At 38.8% G+C, this 17830-nt stretch overlaps 1 protein-coding gene across 3 annotated transcripts in view; it reads left to right on the top strand.

Moving 5' to 3' along the window:
* Positions 1–264: 264 nt before the first annotated feature.
* LOC124163962 (neurogenic locus notch homolog protein 1-like) overlaps positions 265–17830 on the top strand; it is a 34718-nt gene continuing 17152 nt past the window's right edge. For 2 of the 3 annotated variants that reach the window (XM_046541097.1, XM_046541095.1), the window contains exons 1-10: positions 265–333; positions 654–771; positions 2326–2460; positions 4107–4250; positions 7389–7523; positions 11525–11656; positions 12988–13119; positions 14077–14208; positions 15335–15466; positions 17142–17273. In XM_046541097.1, the coding sequence (XP_046397053.1) occupies positions 328–333; positions 654–771; positions 2326–2460; positions 4107–4250; positions 7389–7523; positions 11525–11656; positions 12988–13119; positions 14077–14208; positions 15335–15466; positions 17142–17273 (1198 nt within the window). In that variant the 5' untranslated portion in view covers positions 265–327. The remainder of the gene's footprint in view (positions 334–653; positions 772–2325; positions 2461–4106; positions 4251–7388; positions 7524–11524; positions 11657–12987; positions 13120–14076; positions 14209–15334; positions 15467–17141; positions 17274–17830) is intronic. The other variant, XM_046541096.1, reaches the window with a different exon arrangement.

Here is a 17830-nt window from a genome sequence, read left to right as displayed (position 1 = left end):
GTTCGGTTGCATTTGCTAATCTATTAATTCCCAAGAAAGTGATAACTGAAGTTTTTGTCTCCTTTTATAGCTCTTCGCACTATCTTATTGTATCCGAATCGTGGAACATTTTACAGCTGCTCGATTCCAATAATTCTGAAATGACGTGTCCTGATAACATTCACTTGTATTTTCTACGGCAGTGACGCATCCGTTAATTGGAATAGATACGTATTCTGAGGCCTTAAATGTATTGTGATATCTCGGAGTATATAAGCCTTTGAATACTTCTTCACTTTTCAATCGAAGTTAGTCAGCCTTTCCCAAGAGACCAACACTGCGGAACCAATGCAGGTTAGTGGGACACCGGTGATTGTGATTTTAAAAATGGTTCTGTGGAATGTCAAAACAAATATGATATCTAATGTACCGATTTATTATGCTATTTTATGTCATAAATTTGATGCTGCCAGTTAAGTGATAGCGTAGTGGTTGGGTTCGACTCCTGGCTAAGCCACATGCTTATTTCATGGCAAATTTCATCCTTGGATTATATAACTAAAGGTTTTGTTATCGAAATCTCACTGGGGCGATTTCACAAATATCTTCGGTTTTTTCTTGAATTATAATGTTCAAAATGCACTAGCCTTCCACATTTCTCTTACTATGCGCAGAGTGGACTGTTACCCTGGAAGGACAGCAAACCCATGATGGCTTCCTCGGCATTTCTTTTCCTGTTGCTGTTGGTCGAGGTTTTGACTTCAGGAAACGGCAGCGTCATCGTTAAGCCAAGTAATTATGCTGGATTTTTGCTATATCATACTTACAAATAACAACTGTAAAAAACATTGAAACAACTGGAAAAAGATCTGATTTTTTTCCGGCGTATATTGGTATTGAAGGCTGTTAATAATAATAATAATAAAATGTCTTTGTTCGGGCGAGGTTGAGACTAAAAAGTCCCCTCTTCCACCTAACCCCTCGATAGCGTCGATGCAAGCATATTAAAAAATGGTAGACAAACGTTTACAATGCAAAGTATATTCAATATACACTGTTTGTGAAAAGTCAAAAATATAAACAACTATACGTGAAAATTTTGTGCAAAAAAGATTTCTGTTTGTGGGAAAAAACATGAGGATAAGGTTGTAATATCCTTCAGCGAAAAATCCCACTGCAGGAAAACGCCCGCACAAGAAGGGGGGCGTGAAAAACCTGCGAAAAACCTGCTGTTCGGGTGCTCCATCGGGTAATCTCCTTCAAGGCTCCCGACGTTTCGGGGTACGAGTCGTACTCCATTCTCGGGGCTGAATGGCGTTTCTCGGAAAGTGTTCGTCTCATATATCGGAGCCGGGATCTCAGGTTCCCCCTGATTGATCCTTGGTATTAGCCAATCGGATTCTATACAATACGGGTTTCCAGACGTTACTGAGGGATTAACCGCCATCTCTATTGAAGCTATTGTCCGTTAGCCGCTTCCCTATGGCCTCCTTCGTGATCCTTTCCAAATATTTCTCCTCTCGAGAGATGATCTTCACGTCTTCCCAATGAATCGCATGGTTTTGGTTGATGTCGTGTTCGGCCACTGCAGATTTTTCAGGTTGACATACCCTTGAAATGACTTTGATGTTCCTTTATTCTCGTGGCAATTGCCCGGCCAGTTTCACCCACGTAAACTTCTCCACATTCACAGGGAATCTGGTATATTTCGGGAGTTGCGAGGCCACAGGGATCCTTGGCTCTAACTAGTTGGCCCCTAAGCTTGACGTAAACAGTTCAGTGCGCAAAGGTTCGAAGCTGTGTTGACCCAACTTAAGTTGACTATTGCGAATACCTTTTTAAAAATCATCTTTGACCTTTGCCTTGTGCTGAGGTGCAAAATTGCACTCATATTTAATTCCTTATGATTTTTTCTTGTTTCAATTTTTTTGCTATTTTTTTGTGTTGGTAATAGGCAGCCCGAGTCAGTGGCACAGCGAGGGGTGGTTTTGGCGGATAAAACAATCTCCTCCAGAGCCCAGAGCTCAGAGAAATTGTAAATTTTAATCCATTTTACTTAATTGGATTGATATTACTAATAGAATAGTGTAAGGACTAATAAAATATCCCTCAGCAAGCAGTAAAATTCATCATTTTGAACCATTTGTCTAAAGATTCCGCAATTTATTAATCTCGCACCTACCGCTTATCCTGGAGAGTATTCCGTACCCTCACACACCCCGGTATTAGTTGCACCTAAATCCCGCCCAGCCTTAATTCCTAGCAGCGTCCCTGCCCGAGTACATCTCTAGACTCCAACTTTAACTACCTTAATATCTGAAGTTTCCCACTTTTGCTCATTTACAGGGGGTCTAGGGATCCAGTGTAATAACGGGGATGAAGACTGCAAGGCTATTGAACATTCCCACTGTCAAAGTGGCATTGGGTTTTTCTGTGAATGCGATGACGGATACCATGACGTTGATATGACCTGCTTGACAGGTAAGTCTCACGCTTGTGAATACGCCAAAATGATACCTTCCGTTCTTCCAATGCTATAACTAAACCTTAATCCTTAACTGCATGAATTTCTAAATGCGTGCCAAAAACTTTTCTTTTTTAAATACATCCAGTAACGCTTCAATTACCACATTTTAATATTTTGTGCGGCTATTTTTTTATTTTTGAGGAAACATTGTTACATGTATCACATATGACATATTGTGGTTATAGACAACTTTTACATTAAATAGATATTGATCACAGATTTATAAATTTTCCACAAAAGGTTTTCATTTCACGTAGTCAGTGAAAACTTCTCGTTGGCGCCCGTACCTTTAGCGATTACACATGTAGATATCACTCGGGTAAATCCTCTTCCTCGTTTATCATGCGGGGACCGAGATGCCGATTTACAAAAAATATTTCGGGGCCCAAATAGAGGATCTTGTCCCGGGAAATTTTATGAGTAGTCAGTTTCAAGTTTTTTAAGCATTTTAGAAGAGTCATTTGATCAACATTAGAACCCTGATAACTCGAATCTCGATATCTGGACACTCCAGGAAAAATCGACAAGCCTGACACACTTTTTCCTCTCACCCATAACGAATTTTTGAGGGGGCTCTGGCCCCATGGAGTCGGCGCCACTGTGCAAGGAGCTGACTTCCTTCAGCATAATTAGAAGCTGATCACCTTTGGCATCAACTGACTGCTTCGAGAACCACATACTTGACGATGTGTATCGTATCTGGTGCACCATGCGTTGAAGAGGAAGAATAATAATAAAAATAATCGGAAATAAACGGCAAAAAGTGTAGTGTTTCATTTACGATACAAAATGCAGTGAAGGGTTGAAAATCAACAGCTTCCGCACGCAAATTCCTTGCCGTCATCCTAAGCGTGAATCACACCATCATTTGTCCCGTCACTCTCGGAGATCATTCGCTTTTCGCGACCGGAAAAGTGATCGCTCGAGTGATCATTTTTCTGAATCACACGGTCCCTACCGCCGTCGCTTTTCGCATCATGTCACTAACAAGACTATCGTGAGGAATATTCACGTACGTGGCAGATCTTCTCTGCACGCGTTCTAACTTTTTTAGCCTATTTCGTGAGGGTCCCGAACACTAGCAGCGTATTCTAGGTGTGGTCTAACGAGGGTGAAGTGGCTAATTTCTCTCACTTTGTCGTCGCACTTTCCTTTATATTCTTCCAACAAAACCCAATTTTCGATTTAACTTGACCTATTATTTCACGAATATGTTTATTCCACGATAGATCATAATATAGTGTGATTACTTGATATTTCATGAATTCGACAGTCTCATATTGGGTACCCCGAATGATATAGCTATTTTGTGGGAAGTTATTTCTTCTCCAGTAATTCATTACCACACATTTTGCAAATTTAATTCTAACTGCCACGAATCACGCTTGGATAGCAACGAGATCGTTCGTTATTTCATCCCTAACTTTACTGGAACCGATTTCCCTTAGAAGGAGAGAAAAGGGAAAAAACGTAGTCGCCGGAAAAAGGAATTTGAACGAATTTCTTGACAGTTTCGTTTTTAGAAAATCTAAACAATGACGAGTAACAACAATCATATTCTTAAAGACTACACTAATTTGATTGCTTCTATGGTTTTCAGTCAACCTTGGGGATCCTTGCAGATTGGTAGGAGCAGATTGCAAGCATATCCCAAATTCTTCTTGCGAAAGGAATGGAAAAGATTTTATATGCCAGTGCCTACCAGGATACCACGAAGAAAATCAAAATCAAATCTGCGCGGAGAGTAAGTCTAACAATGTGGTACTATGTATCAATATATGTACCACGTGAGTTCAATAAGAAATGCAACACAATTTTTTTCCATGGCAAATTTTGGTTAAAAATGGACATTTCTTGGGTTTTCAAACATCCCCACTTCGTCTCGCATGACAGCATTGACTTTAGATGGCCGACCGCTAAGGTTTTGCTATTTTTTTCCCCCGGACTTTTTATTTCTACCTCTTAAAATATGCTATGAGATGCAGAATGGATATCCTAAAAAATTTCTGCCCGATTTTTTGACGTTTTTAGGTCGCTCAAAGAACATAGATGCAATAGCATTCCACAATTTTCCCGATTTTAGGAAATAACATCACTTTACGCACTATTTCACTGTTCTGTAGGACCAATGTTCGCTCCAGTTTTACGACCGCTCAGCAATTTTCCAGGAATACTATAGTTTTGGCGAGTTACAGCCGCGAGTCACAGCCCTTACGTCGAGCTGGTCACTCGCAGGCCGCATTCAGGATCAGCTGATAGGTCCTGCGCCCCTCATTGCCTTACGCCCCCCTTCGCGACTTCCCTAACTGACCGCGCTATGCGGATATGTTATAATCTATTCACCTTGTGTTTGCTTATGAGCTTTCGTGAGAGCCCGGACACTCACGGATGGCTTCGCTGATAGGCGAGGGGTAGTACCGAGAGAGAGATGAGGAGCGAACTTAACGTTGCCAAATGTACGTAGCCGCCCTACTTTGTCACTGAAAACGTGTGAGTCATGGGTGGCCACAGGTATTTTGGCAAAATCGCCCCGCGGGCCGGATAGCAAATTTTCCGATGACTAAAATATTCGATACCAACGTCTACTGAAACATCCGGTGGCGTATTTCTTATTGTTTCTTATTTACGAACAGTTTACGGCAACTTTGACGTGCAGTAGAGCGCTGTAATGCTCCTAGCGGCGTTTCACAGAGTTAAACGAGCGAGAATCGTGCGCTACTTGAAACGAGTGCGCGGGCCGGATGAAAGCCCTCCGCGCGCCGTATTTTGGAGACCCCTGATCTAGCTAATCAAATTACCAAAACTCGTGTATGACAGCATTTTTTCCTCCAAAACACACTCTACAGTTCCTTTTAGATCATCCCACGATCGGTTTTCAATTTAGTTTGTTTACATAGCGGGTTGGCACTGTAACAAATGCATTTGCATATTTTTCACTAAAAACTCCAGTGTTGGAACATACTGAGAATGAACATCTTCACGTTTTACCTACATTTTATTGTATACACGTCCGAGAGAGGTGGACTTCAGTGATCTCTGTTCAGACGTATGATATTGCGGGGTTCGAATTTCGATGTTCCAGAGTGTGGCGAGGAATTGTATAGAACAAAAGAGGAAATTAAATATCATCCATTATCTCCTGCGGCACCCCTCTATTTGTAGGGGAACTTTTTGACTCTGAGAACAACAGGTTAAGGATATGGAAAAAATCGTGAGATGATTACACGGAATCAATCCTTTTTTCATTCATCGAAGCCAATTGTTTTACTTCTTCGTGGTACTACTCTCATGCCTCATTCCTCGCCTACTAATTCCTAGAATCATGTTAATGTCAATCATTAGGATTAACAAATATTTCAATTTTTCCTTTAATCACTATCTTCCTAACATCTTCACTCACAGTTGTCGTTGAAAGGAGGCTCACGATTGAGTCAGACTCGGTAAAAAGTCCCTCAAGTTAATTCTGGGAGCGAAGACTACTTCAGGAACTAACTTTGACTCAATTCATTTGAACCAAAATAACTATGGGCAGGTTCAGTCGTAAAATTTCTAAAGTAATACATTTTCCAAAACTATTGTCGCCCATGGCATCCTGCTCATCGCATACTAGCATTACTTGTGTAAAATAGTATTACAAATTGAAGTAACTTACAAGAGATATTTCATTTTAAACATGTGAGACGACAGAGGTGGACATCTTGAAATTTGACGACTCAATGTCAGTTTGGACTCAACTTATCAATTGTGGAGTACAGTCTGAGCTAGCTTTGGGATTCGAGTAACTTCTTGTGCAACCAACGTGGCAACGGATTCTAGTTTCAGTAAGGATCAACATTTGAGTAAAGTTCTGGAATACGGCCCTGAATCTCACGGCAATGGAAATCCTGAACTCGCTAGCCTCCTCCGTTTAGTGCATGGTCAAGAGTCAAGATTTGTCCTCAAAAGGGAAGTCCTTCAAGTGTCACCATGAGATCTCGTTCACATTTTGATAGGTCATTGGAAATAGATATTCATGAGGTGTAGTTTTTGTTTCGCCAACGCTCATTACTTTACGATATATTAGCGACGGAAATCATCAGGAAACCGCCTAAAAGTATGCAAACCGCATCGCAAGAATACACCGTCAAAGGTCTTCATCATTGCACGGAGTATAATAGGTCTGATTACACGATACATTAACACGTACGAGTTAATATCTAAATGTGTGACCGCGTGAATGAACGTGAATGTGCACCGTGTAGCCACGCAACTTGTGCGAATGCTTGTACAGAAAATGGAACCCGTTCTAATTTGGTTCGTGTATTCGTACATGTTCCGTTCCGGTCCACAAAAATCGTTCATGCAAACAGATTTTAACTAGTGCGTGTTAATGCAACGTGTGAACAAGGCCTTAAGGGTCTGTTGTTTTTCTGCGAGTTGCATAAAATTAGGCGCTTTCCTGGTACTTTCCGTCGCAAATATCTCGAAAAGTACTGAGCATTGGCGATTGAAACACAAACTACACCTCATGCAGTGGCGTTACTAGGATGCCTTGGGGGGAGATGGGATGGCGAGCCCCCCCCCCCCCGGCAACCACCGTCCCCCGTCCGGGAAAATTAAAAAAAATGACATTCCTTGATATACATTTTACATCATTTTGGTCCTAAAAATTTTACTTTAAGCAGATACAGTTCTTATATGTCAAAACTAGACAATGGTTTTGAATATTTTTTTTATTTCTCCGAGGCTTTGGGGGTATCTATCCTCTCCCTCATCCCCCCTCCCCCCGTAGTTACTCCACTGACCTCATGGGTATCTATTTCCCATCATCTAGCAAACTTTGGACGAGACACTTGAGGGACTTTCCGCATCAGTTACAATTCTCGTCTATTTTGTTTTATAGCGGGACTCGGAGATCCATGCGCCAGCAACGCGGACTGCAGGGCGGTTGCAAATGCACAATGCAGGTTGAAAAACAAGGATTTCTACTGCATGTGCGGCGAGGGATTCCACGAAGAGGGCGAACTCTGCGTGAAAAGTAAGTCGCAAAGATGAGCTGAAGTGAAGCAACTTGGGTTGAATAGATGGAATGAAGAAATAAAGCCGAAACTTGAAAAGTGAGAGCTTAACCCTTTGCGGTATAATGTCGACGCCTAGTCTACCGCACGGTGCGTTATCACGCACGATTTGATGTCTAAATGTATGAATGCGTGAAATGCGTTTTGAATCTTGGCGTGTAGGTCTTTAAATTTAAATTTAAATTTTGCCGACGTTTCGTTTCATTTACAAACCATTATCAGGGCTTAAAATGAAATTGAGCGAAAAATTTTGATACATAGGCTTTTTAAAGGGTTACATCAATGTTTCTTATTATAGAAATATAATAAAAAAGAAACATTCACTTGTAAATTAACAAAAAAGAAGAGATCATAGCCTAATTCTATAGAATTTTATACATATTTTTGCAATATTTATTTATGGAAACTATAAGGTTCATTGTTACCTGTCAATTTCGATTAATTAAATAATAAAATATGCTTAAGTTGTCAATGTCGATCTTATATTACAACTTTTTTTAGTTTTGGAAATATATAAGATATTTTAAAATAATCTTTTTGTTAAATTATCTTCAATGTCTAAAATAGAAATAGTTTTATTTTTTTCGAGGAGCCCGGAGTCTCGACGGGTATCGAGAAATCTCGAAGGGGCGAGACTTCTAGACTCTCGTCAAGACTCTCGACCCAGGCGAGACTCTCGCCTTTCCCGAGAGTCTCGTCCCGACAATGCCGAGAAATGAAATTCTCGTCTCGACCGTCGAGACTCTCGAGTGGTCGAGAGTCTCGCACAGCCCTAGTAACCACCCAACTTGTGCGAATGCTTGTGCATGAAATGTAACCTGTTGTAATGTGGTTCACATATTCCTACATGTTTGTATTAAGACGAGTTTAGCACGACATCGCCAGACGCTGCGATTATATTAAGGGTCAAGGGATTATACAATATTTTAAGGGATATCACCCATCGAAAATTTTCCAAGATTAAATTCTTTGACACGGATAATATTAAAACCAGTGGATTTTTACTTAAAACAATAAACTAAGAACATTTAGAGGGAAACAATCAATCCTTTTCATTATTTCTTTTTTTCTAAAAACTATTTTGAAAAAAAAATACTCCCATAAACAAATTGGACCAAGAAGGGCTAAGGCACCGACATTTTTTCTCGTTTATAGAGGTTTCTCACATACCAAGTTTCGCATTTACAAAGGTTCCAGAATGGCATCTCTCACTTATAGAGGCAAAAATAAGCAAGTGGGGGGGGGGAAGAGTGGAAGGAACCCACAATTACTGTCTGTAAAAAAAAGGAAGACACCTGAGTTTGAGGAGCTCTATCGAATAAACGAAGCAATTAATGTCAATGCAACAAAAAGCATGCAAAAGGAAATTTATTTATAAGTTGGATCATATACTTTTAAAATCTTCAGCTCCATAGTGTTTCTGTATTTCATTTTTTCTAAAAAAAAATTACCAGTTCCAGGAACTTGCAATCTCGATTTAAAAAAGGCCTGATCTATTAATCACAGTCTGTGGAAAACAAATTTTTTATGTCACTGATGTTTATTTTAATTGAAATTTAACGAAAAATACCGGAATACCAAGCGCTCAAAGTTGGACGAATTGATTTTACGAGCGAAAAACGGGTGCTTTTTTGAGAAAAAAATTAAGTACACGAAATACTATTGAGCCAAAGAGTTTTAAAGGCATATAATCCAACGTAGATTCTCTCTCTTATGCTTTTATTTATTGAAATTAATTGCTTTGTTCAGACGCCAGAGCTCCTAAAAGTAGGGTGTCTTTTTTTTACAGACTAGTATACATATACTTATTATGCATGTTATTTTCTATAAGTTTAAATTATTTATGTTTATTAAAATAAATCAGTTGATGCCTTTTGAGATTTTCTTAACATACTATTAATATGTTTTTGATATCATTTCTCTTATCAAAAATAGACTGTTAACTTTTAAAACGACTCTTCAACAGCATGTCTTAATTCCCTAGATTCGAAGATAAAAAAGTATAATCTTTAGAAATTTTCTTCGAAAAAAATCACTGTCTTTCTCCATAAACATCCGTTCAAGTGTGTGTTAGGATTTGATAGAGTCATGAAGAATGTGTTCCATTCAAGTCAAAGTTAACTGTATTGTTTGCACATACTTCCTCGTCTGAAGTCGGCCAAAAAATCTCTCACTTAGAGAGGTTGCTAGATTCTCCCATATTGAGGCTTCCAAGGGTAAAAATTACGGAATCTGAAGATGAGTCTTACTCTTGTTTCTCACTTATACAGTTCACGCGAGGTTTGACTGGATACCTACAAATAAGTTATCAAAAGGCATTGCAATGATGATTGCTCGCTTCCGGGTTCTCTAACCGGGTTTATTGAATATTAACAGACCACTCGGAGTTGCCCGGGAAGCATAGTACCCAGAGGATTGGGAAACTTGGAATTCATGATAAAATGACAGGATATTGTTTTCCTTGAGCGTGTCGAGCGGTGTGCCTACCCGGCAGGATGTACAACCGCTGAAGTTGTTTATTATTATTATTACACATTGCTGCAAGTAGGCTATTGCCTGGCGGCAGCATTATCAACCTATCGAATTCAAAGTTTAGGAACAGAAAAGACACCTATGGAAAAAAATAATACATCAATTCTAATGTCATAATACTAAGAATTTAATATTTTCCCAATAAACCAATTGCAAACAATCCATTAAATACATTAATTCTAATATAATACAACTCACATATGAACATTGACCCAATTAACCCCATTTCACACTCTCCCTATTAAACCACTATGTAATTAGTCAATTAGTGATGAACACTTATTCCTAAAAATTTTCGCATTTGCAGGGAAGATCTTAAAAATAACTTCAGGTAGGTCGTTCCACTCCTTTATTCCTCTATGTAGGAAGGATTTTTTTGGGAATGTCAGTTTTCTGTTTATTTAACTTGATTTTAGATTTATGGTATTTCCTTCCTATGTAGCAGGGTGAGTCCAGCTTCAGACATACTTCTTTCCAACCCTGCTCATTTGTAAAGGCTTTGTACCCCTCGCATAGCCTATTTATGGTTCTCCTCACTTTTAGAGGCTTCCATCCTAAGCTCCTTAGCATAGCTATTACATTTTCCCCCTTCTATGTTTCCAAGAGAGTACCTGGCTGTTTGACGTGACGTTACAAATTTTAGGAAAAAGTTCGCAGCCTTAGAGGAGAATTGATTTGAAAGTGGTGGTATCTGTATTTAATTCATGAGCTATGAGAGAGTGAAAATAAGGGGGATGATAATGAAGAGACTGCTTGCCTCACTGCGAATGCTTTGGTAGAGCAATTTTTAAAGTGATGATGGAAAGTTAATTCTTTGTCGTTATACACACCGAGGAATTAGTGAGAGGCTGCTTTTTGTATTCGAAAGTTTATGTCAAAGAGTGTGTGTAATAGTATGCGAATTTTTTTTCCATACTACTTAAAATCGAAAGAAACTAGAAATTTACCAAAATAAATTCTCCTTTTCCTCCTGAACCTTACAAAATTAACCATCATTCACGACATCATTTCTACCCATAAAATCTCCAGAGTCAACCACTTCATCTCGGTGTTATTTGATAATTTCAATTCCAGGGTCGGGGCAACTCTTTACTTAAAGATATTTGGAATTTTGATCCTAAAACATACATACTGCCTCATCGAGTTCCTATTTTATGAATCTTTCCGATGCCATTCCTTCTTCTAGTTTTTAATCCGTCAATTGTGGCATAGTTTCATCGCTTGATGAATTATGTGAATAAAAGAAAATAAAAGATAACAAAAAATACGTATGAACTAATACATGTATGCAACTATGAAAAGAAAATTTGGAGACCTTACTTTTCCTACACGTATATTTACTTATATTTGCGAATAGCATTTCGCTTGCTCAAAAACAAGGATACCATGGTACCATCATTAACAATTGATAATTCGTATTCTTTTCCAGCGGAATTGGGTGATCCTTGCACTAGCGACCTGGACTGCAAGGCGGTCGCGAATTCAATGTGCATGGATAGCGCCAAGAGTTTTTGTGTGTGCAAATATGGATTCCAAGAAGAGGGAAACCAATGCGTGGCCAGTAAGTATCAAAGATTTTCATGATTGCCGTCAAATTAGCAAGTGACAGAGCTAAACGAAAATTCAGAGGATGAACCTTGGCCCCTTATCCCATTGGCCACCGAGTTGCCACCATTATGCTCGTTTTTGAAAATTCCTTTCTCCCCCAATGTGCGTCTTCCACAACCGATAAGAAGGTTTCCTATTCCTAATTTTACGATGCAGGCTGCTTGCTGCCGAGCATGGCGGTAGCGCAGAGTACCCTGCTATCAGGTAGCGCTTGGCTTAAATAAGGATTATTAATACCCTATGAAACGAAGAAAACTTTCCGACCTTAGGCTATTTTAATAGGTGGTTATAAAGAGATGTTTCCCTAAGCTCTGTGCCTCATGCATGCTTCGGTAATCTCAGACGATGTAAACCTCCTATCTTCTCCTATAGCATCTAGGTCCCTGTGATGTCACGTGGGTTGGCATCGCATGGGCGCCAATCTGGCCTTTTTCGAATGAGGTTTAAGTTGACCGTTAACATTCGCCTAAACTGGGATTTTTGAAATCGAATAATCTGCTTATTATGAACACCCTAATGAGGGTAACGAATCGCAATCAATGCCTTTCGTTTTCTTCCATGAAGGACTCTACCCTATTGTTTCTTTTCTATGCTCTCTACTTTCTCCTTTGGCGAGCAAGGTCTGCATTTTACCCTGCCATTAAGCATTAACATAAGCATTATGAAGAAGAGTCCGTGAAGGGTACACAAGTGGTCATTCCCAACCTTGACATTGAATAATAATGAAGAAGCAGGGGCAATTTCCACAATTTTAAATCCATTGGTACAGCCGGTTGGTACTACTACGATTATAGCATCATCAGTTGATGATGCTATAAGCGAAACCGGTAGTACCAATAAATATAAAATTGTGGAATTTGCTCCTGCTTCTTCATTATGTTGCGTTTCCACTCCATCTCGCCTGAAACCTCAGATTATATTCTTGACATTGAAGTGTTCACGCATGCATATTTCTCAATATCTTTATAGCATGCTCATGCGCAACATAATACGTTTGGTGCCATTGTGAAAAAGTTTTGCTGTTCGTGTATTGTACTTGTCATCTATAAACTGTTGAATTTATTTGACAACTTAAGTTGCCAGCAAACAGAACATCATTCCACTTCCATCATATTTTTAAAAATTATTTTCCCCGAAGTAAGGTACGTATGGAGAGAAATATTCTGATATTTGATGAAAATTCTCCAAAAAAATTCTGTGGTCAATAATGCGTTACCAACCTTCTTCGGGGAACTCGTCCGTGGCTGTGTAATCCAACGCCTTAATCTGTGCTTTTTTTCGCAGTCGGACTTGGAGATCGCTGCTCTAGCAATGAAGACTGCGTTCTGGTGGCGAATGCAATTTGTGACGGAAACAGCGGCAGTCTCTGCGAATGTGAAGTTGGATACCATGAATACCACAAACGGTGTGCAGAAAGTGAGTCACAACACGCTTACAATAACCATGGTGATGATCATCAACATCACTAGTCAACAATCCTGACATGGGCTTCACGCAGCTCTCCATTCAATTCTCCTCTCGGCTAATCTTTTCACACCTACGAACTTCTTATCTTTCACATCTACTACAATAGATAATAAATAAAATAATTCATTTATTTTCGTGAACCACTGGCCCATGAGAAATTAACTTTACATAACACTTCATACTAATCATTAAGCAGCAATCCTAAGATTTGTTTGATGCAGTTCTCCGTTCCTGTAGAACAGACAGATTCAGAATGTCTTTTTTCCACGATCAATATAAGAGACTATAACGGCAGCTTTAGAACTAACAAATACATCAGATGAATTTTTTTGTATCTTACTAACTTTTTCATACTTTATTGCATGTTTCTGAATTTGCTTATTATTTCTAACAGCATGTTTTGAGTGTTCTAGCATTATTGGCAAAAAACTTTAACGAGTAGTTTGCAAGTTTTGCCTATGAATGAATGCGGTAGTATAATTTGTTGGTATTCCTAACGTTTTTTGGACAGCGTGGTGTGCATGCGGAAATTCTATTGCATGCTGCATGCTGGTGATTGATCACCCCCTGCCAAACGCCCTGGAGGTGGCTCGTAGGGTATTATGTTAATGAAGATTCCTCCCTCTTATCCGCTTGTCATTTCATAGCGACGTTTTACTTCTCTATTACGTCCTTAATAACTCTTAGCAATTGAAAATAGTTCCGTGCATCAAGAAGGAAAAGAATACAGATTCAAATAGATAGCGTTTGGATGTCTCTGCGTCGTCATCAGAATTTGAGTCCAAATTCGGTGAAAACAAAATAGGCCCCCTTGAGTATTTAGGTGGCCGCGGTCAAGAACATCACTAATTGTAAGCAGAATTAAGAAGAACCGAATTACATGTTGGTTCTCATTTTTACTTGCAGCGGGACTGGGGGATGTATGCAAAGAAGATGAGGACTGCAAGGCGGTTCAGAATGCGTATTGCAAGTTGGGAAACGAAAGCTATTGCGACTGCAAAGACGGATTCCACGTCAAGGATCATCTCTGCGTGAAAAGTAAGTGATGAAACTCTCGAGGGTTCAAAAGTGTTTTGTTGACTCGATTCAAAGTTTTTGGAACCTGTATCCAACAGATGAAATAAGTATAAATGGAATATTAACCTGTTTTAAATAGTATTTTTGATACTTCATTTTGAATTTGTTGCACTGAAGCTGAGTTTTAACTCCCTGTGTCTAAAAATTCCCTCAACCTACCAATAGACCTTTTCTCTATGTATTAGGATTTTTGCATCAAGTTAATTTTCCGAATTCGTCCATTGATGCACATAATAATCATGTGGTCAGAATTTTAATCACTGTCGTAACTCAAAATCGGATAAATGGGTGGAATTAGTCACCTATTAAAAAACTATGCACTCATTTTAAGCCTTACATAAAAACACTATTAGTGTTCCTTAATAAAAAGTACATTAGGTAAGATAGTCTCTTCGAATGTAGTTAAAGCATATTATTTTTAAATGATAACTATCTGCATGAATTTTTGACATGTTTTAGCTCGCATGCATGAATAACTTCCTACGCTAAATTTTCTGTTTTTTATTACTAACTAGAAGTTTTTTTTGCCTGTTAGCATGTCCGATTCCTTGGTCCTCTCCTAGTTTCTGGTCTGATCGGGTTTCATTGTCCTAGGTGCTTGGCCTACATTCGGCGAAAATTTGTGTTTCTGATGGATGCTAGGATGAGTGCGGCAACTGGCAATTTCTGGCGTGGAATCACCCCGTGCCACACACCGTGGTGGTGGCTTGCATAGTACCTTGTAGATGTAAACAAGATAAAAATAATTTCGAAATTTTCTGACTTCATACTGGTTGACGGTAAGCGAATACACTGAATTCCGTTGGAAGAGAAGGAATAACGGCCATAATATCATGATTCCTGCTTTTTAAGTCCTGGCGTGTTTGTGAATAAGATTCTTTGTCGATATCAACTCTCCAATTTACTTCGTATTATAAATCTCCGTTAAATACCATTTTTCCAGTCACCAAAAATGTTTGTAATCACGCGGTAGGTAGTAGACGGGATTCCTCGAATAATGGCCCATTTGTACTGTTTTCGTTACAGTCGGTATATTAATTATATTACAAATGAACCTCACTTGAAATTTCATTTTCTCTCCTTTTAGTGAATCTGGGTGATCACTGCACGGACGATAAGAACTGCAAATCCATCGAGGATGCATATTGCAATAGGGAAAATGGGTACGTTTGCGACTGCAGAAATGGATTTCACAACAAAGACGGCCTATGCGTGGAAGGTAAGGGGGAAAAGTCCCAAAAGCACGATATACACACATTTATTACATTATTATAAGTACAAAGGCAATAATTTAAAGCTGATGGCGTCTAAAAAAGTACTGAATAGAGGAGGCCCAATTCCATCCCATAGAAGGTTGAATTCTGTTGCCACTTCGGGCGCATTTTAATCTGCTTAAAAAATGTCCGCCTCGTTGTAATGAGTGCAATGAGATCCTGTTTTATCCAATATTTTGTATTTTAATGCTTGCGATGATGGGATGAGAAATTATATTGAAAAGTTATGAGTTTGATAGGTCACATCATCATGCATATGAATTTCGGCTAACACCCCTAATTATATCATATTTCCCCGTGAAAGTCGGATCACTTTGTCCGTCAGCGACGCGAGTGGCGACTTTTGCAAACCCTTTAAATGCGAGGCGTGTGGCAAACAGGGATGGCAATCGAAACAGAACGAAAGTTTGGAATGCTGCTACTCCTTTACTGAGTGAATCCAAGAAATTGCGCACTTGGCCATCTTGAGAAGTACCACTAAAATGGCGCTCCACTTCAATTAATGGGAAATCGCGCAATTTTGAATTTGTCCCCCTTAGGTCGCATTATTTGGATGGAATTGCAGCTTGGAGCCCACATTATAGCTTTTCGCCACAAAATTCTTCCCGATAGAATTCTATGCATTTCCATACATATAAAATATATGAGATTCTGTAATGTTTGGAGGCCACCACGGCTCTTTACACATTACGAGTGCAGATGAAAAATTTACAGTTTTCTCGTTTCATGAGTAAATTTTTAGTCTGTTCCTCAAATGTGCATTTTGAGTGCTTTTCGAATGACTATTAACATGTTTTTGCACAAACTGATTTTTAATAACCTTCGATTAATCGATATATTGGTTCAAATTTCGATTTTTATTAAAAAAGATAAATTTTAATTTCGATTTAAAATCGATAGCTCAAGAAATCTATTTCGATCGACATTTTTCCATCACTAACTGTACCTGCGGAGACGGATGGGGATAAAGTTGAGAAATTACAGAAAATAAGATCTCCAACAATAAATGAAGTCGCTTATGTAGACATGTGGGAGTTTTGGTGACAGTTAATTAGCCATTTCCCAAAACATATTTTAAAAAAACAAAGAAGCGGTTTCAAGGTTATATTCTCCTTGTCACTCTGAAAGACATTGATTCTCAAAAGACTGAAAAAGCCAATGAAATTACCAATACGATTATAAGTCGATTAAAAAATTCAACAATGTATATATGTATGTGCCATTAGCTGTCATTCGTCACTGATTGATTGTATCATAGCTCAGTTTAGCTCCAAATATAGGAAAATTTCGTAGAAAATTACTTACAATTGCATCAATCTGCACGCAATCGCTTCATGAGTTTTGTCGTAATAAGTAATTATCAGTTGCATAAGGAATAGAAAACTTAGCCGTAGAATTTTATTTGGATGTTTTAATTAAGAAGTTATATGGAGGAATTATATAAAAAATAATTATATATAATATTTGATTCAAATGTTGCGAAAATCCGGCTCTTAAATTAAGAGAATCCGCGTTGATGGTAGGAGAATATGGAGTGAGCTTTCCACTAGAATTGGTATTATAAAATATTAAATAAAACATTTCGACTGCTGAGTCAACTGATATCTCCTATTTTTATAGCGGGTCTTGGGGATCACTGCACGGAGGATGTGGATTGCAGAGCAGTTGGAAATTCATACTGCAAGTTGGGGAATCGGAGCGTTTGTGAATGCAGGGATGGATTCCACAAAGAAGGCGAACTGTGCGCAGAAAGTAAGTGTGACACTGAGGGTATAAACATCTGGGTCTTTGGATTAAAATTATCTCACCTATCTCATGCATACTCCAAATTCTTCGGTAAGTAGAACTTTCCTGGTTTCCTTCCACGTTTATCCATTTTACTGGACAATATTTCGCCAACGTTCCTAATGGCTTCTTCAGGTCTACTGAAGTGTCGATGCAGAAATTTAGTCGTCGTTTGGTATTTATTGATCATTGAAGCGCTTGGTTTAGAATTTTTGTAGTTCAAAACGGTGCGTTTCCGACCTTAACATCGCTTGTATTTTTGGTTCCTATTGGCAGCAGCTATCCAAGGTTAAAATTTCGGGGAAATAATTTTTCTCCACCCTGTATAATACACACACATATGTGAATTAACAGAAGTTGAAAGAAAGGTATAATACCACATCACTATTAACGGGCACGGACAAAGATACCGTGGTACATAGTAAAAGTCAATAATCAGAGATTGAAAATGTGGCCTCAGTGGGATACGAACCCAGAACCTATATCTTGTCGGACGAATAGGGTGGTTTCCTTTTATTTTTTAT

This window comes from Ischnura elegans, chromosome 8, assembly GCF_921293095.1.
Source record: "Ischnura elegans chromosome 8, ioIscEleg1.1, whole genome shotgun sequence".
Classification (NCBI taxonomy): domain Eukaryota; kingdom Metazoa; phylum Arthropoda; class Insecta; order Odonata; family Coenagrionidae; genus Ischnura; species Ischnura elegans.
This window is presented reverse-complemented; position numbering and strand designations above follow the sequence as displayed.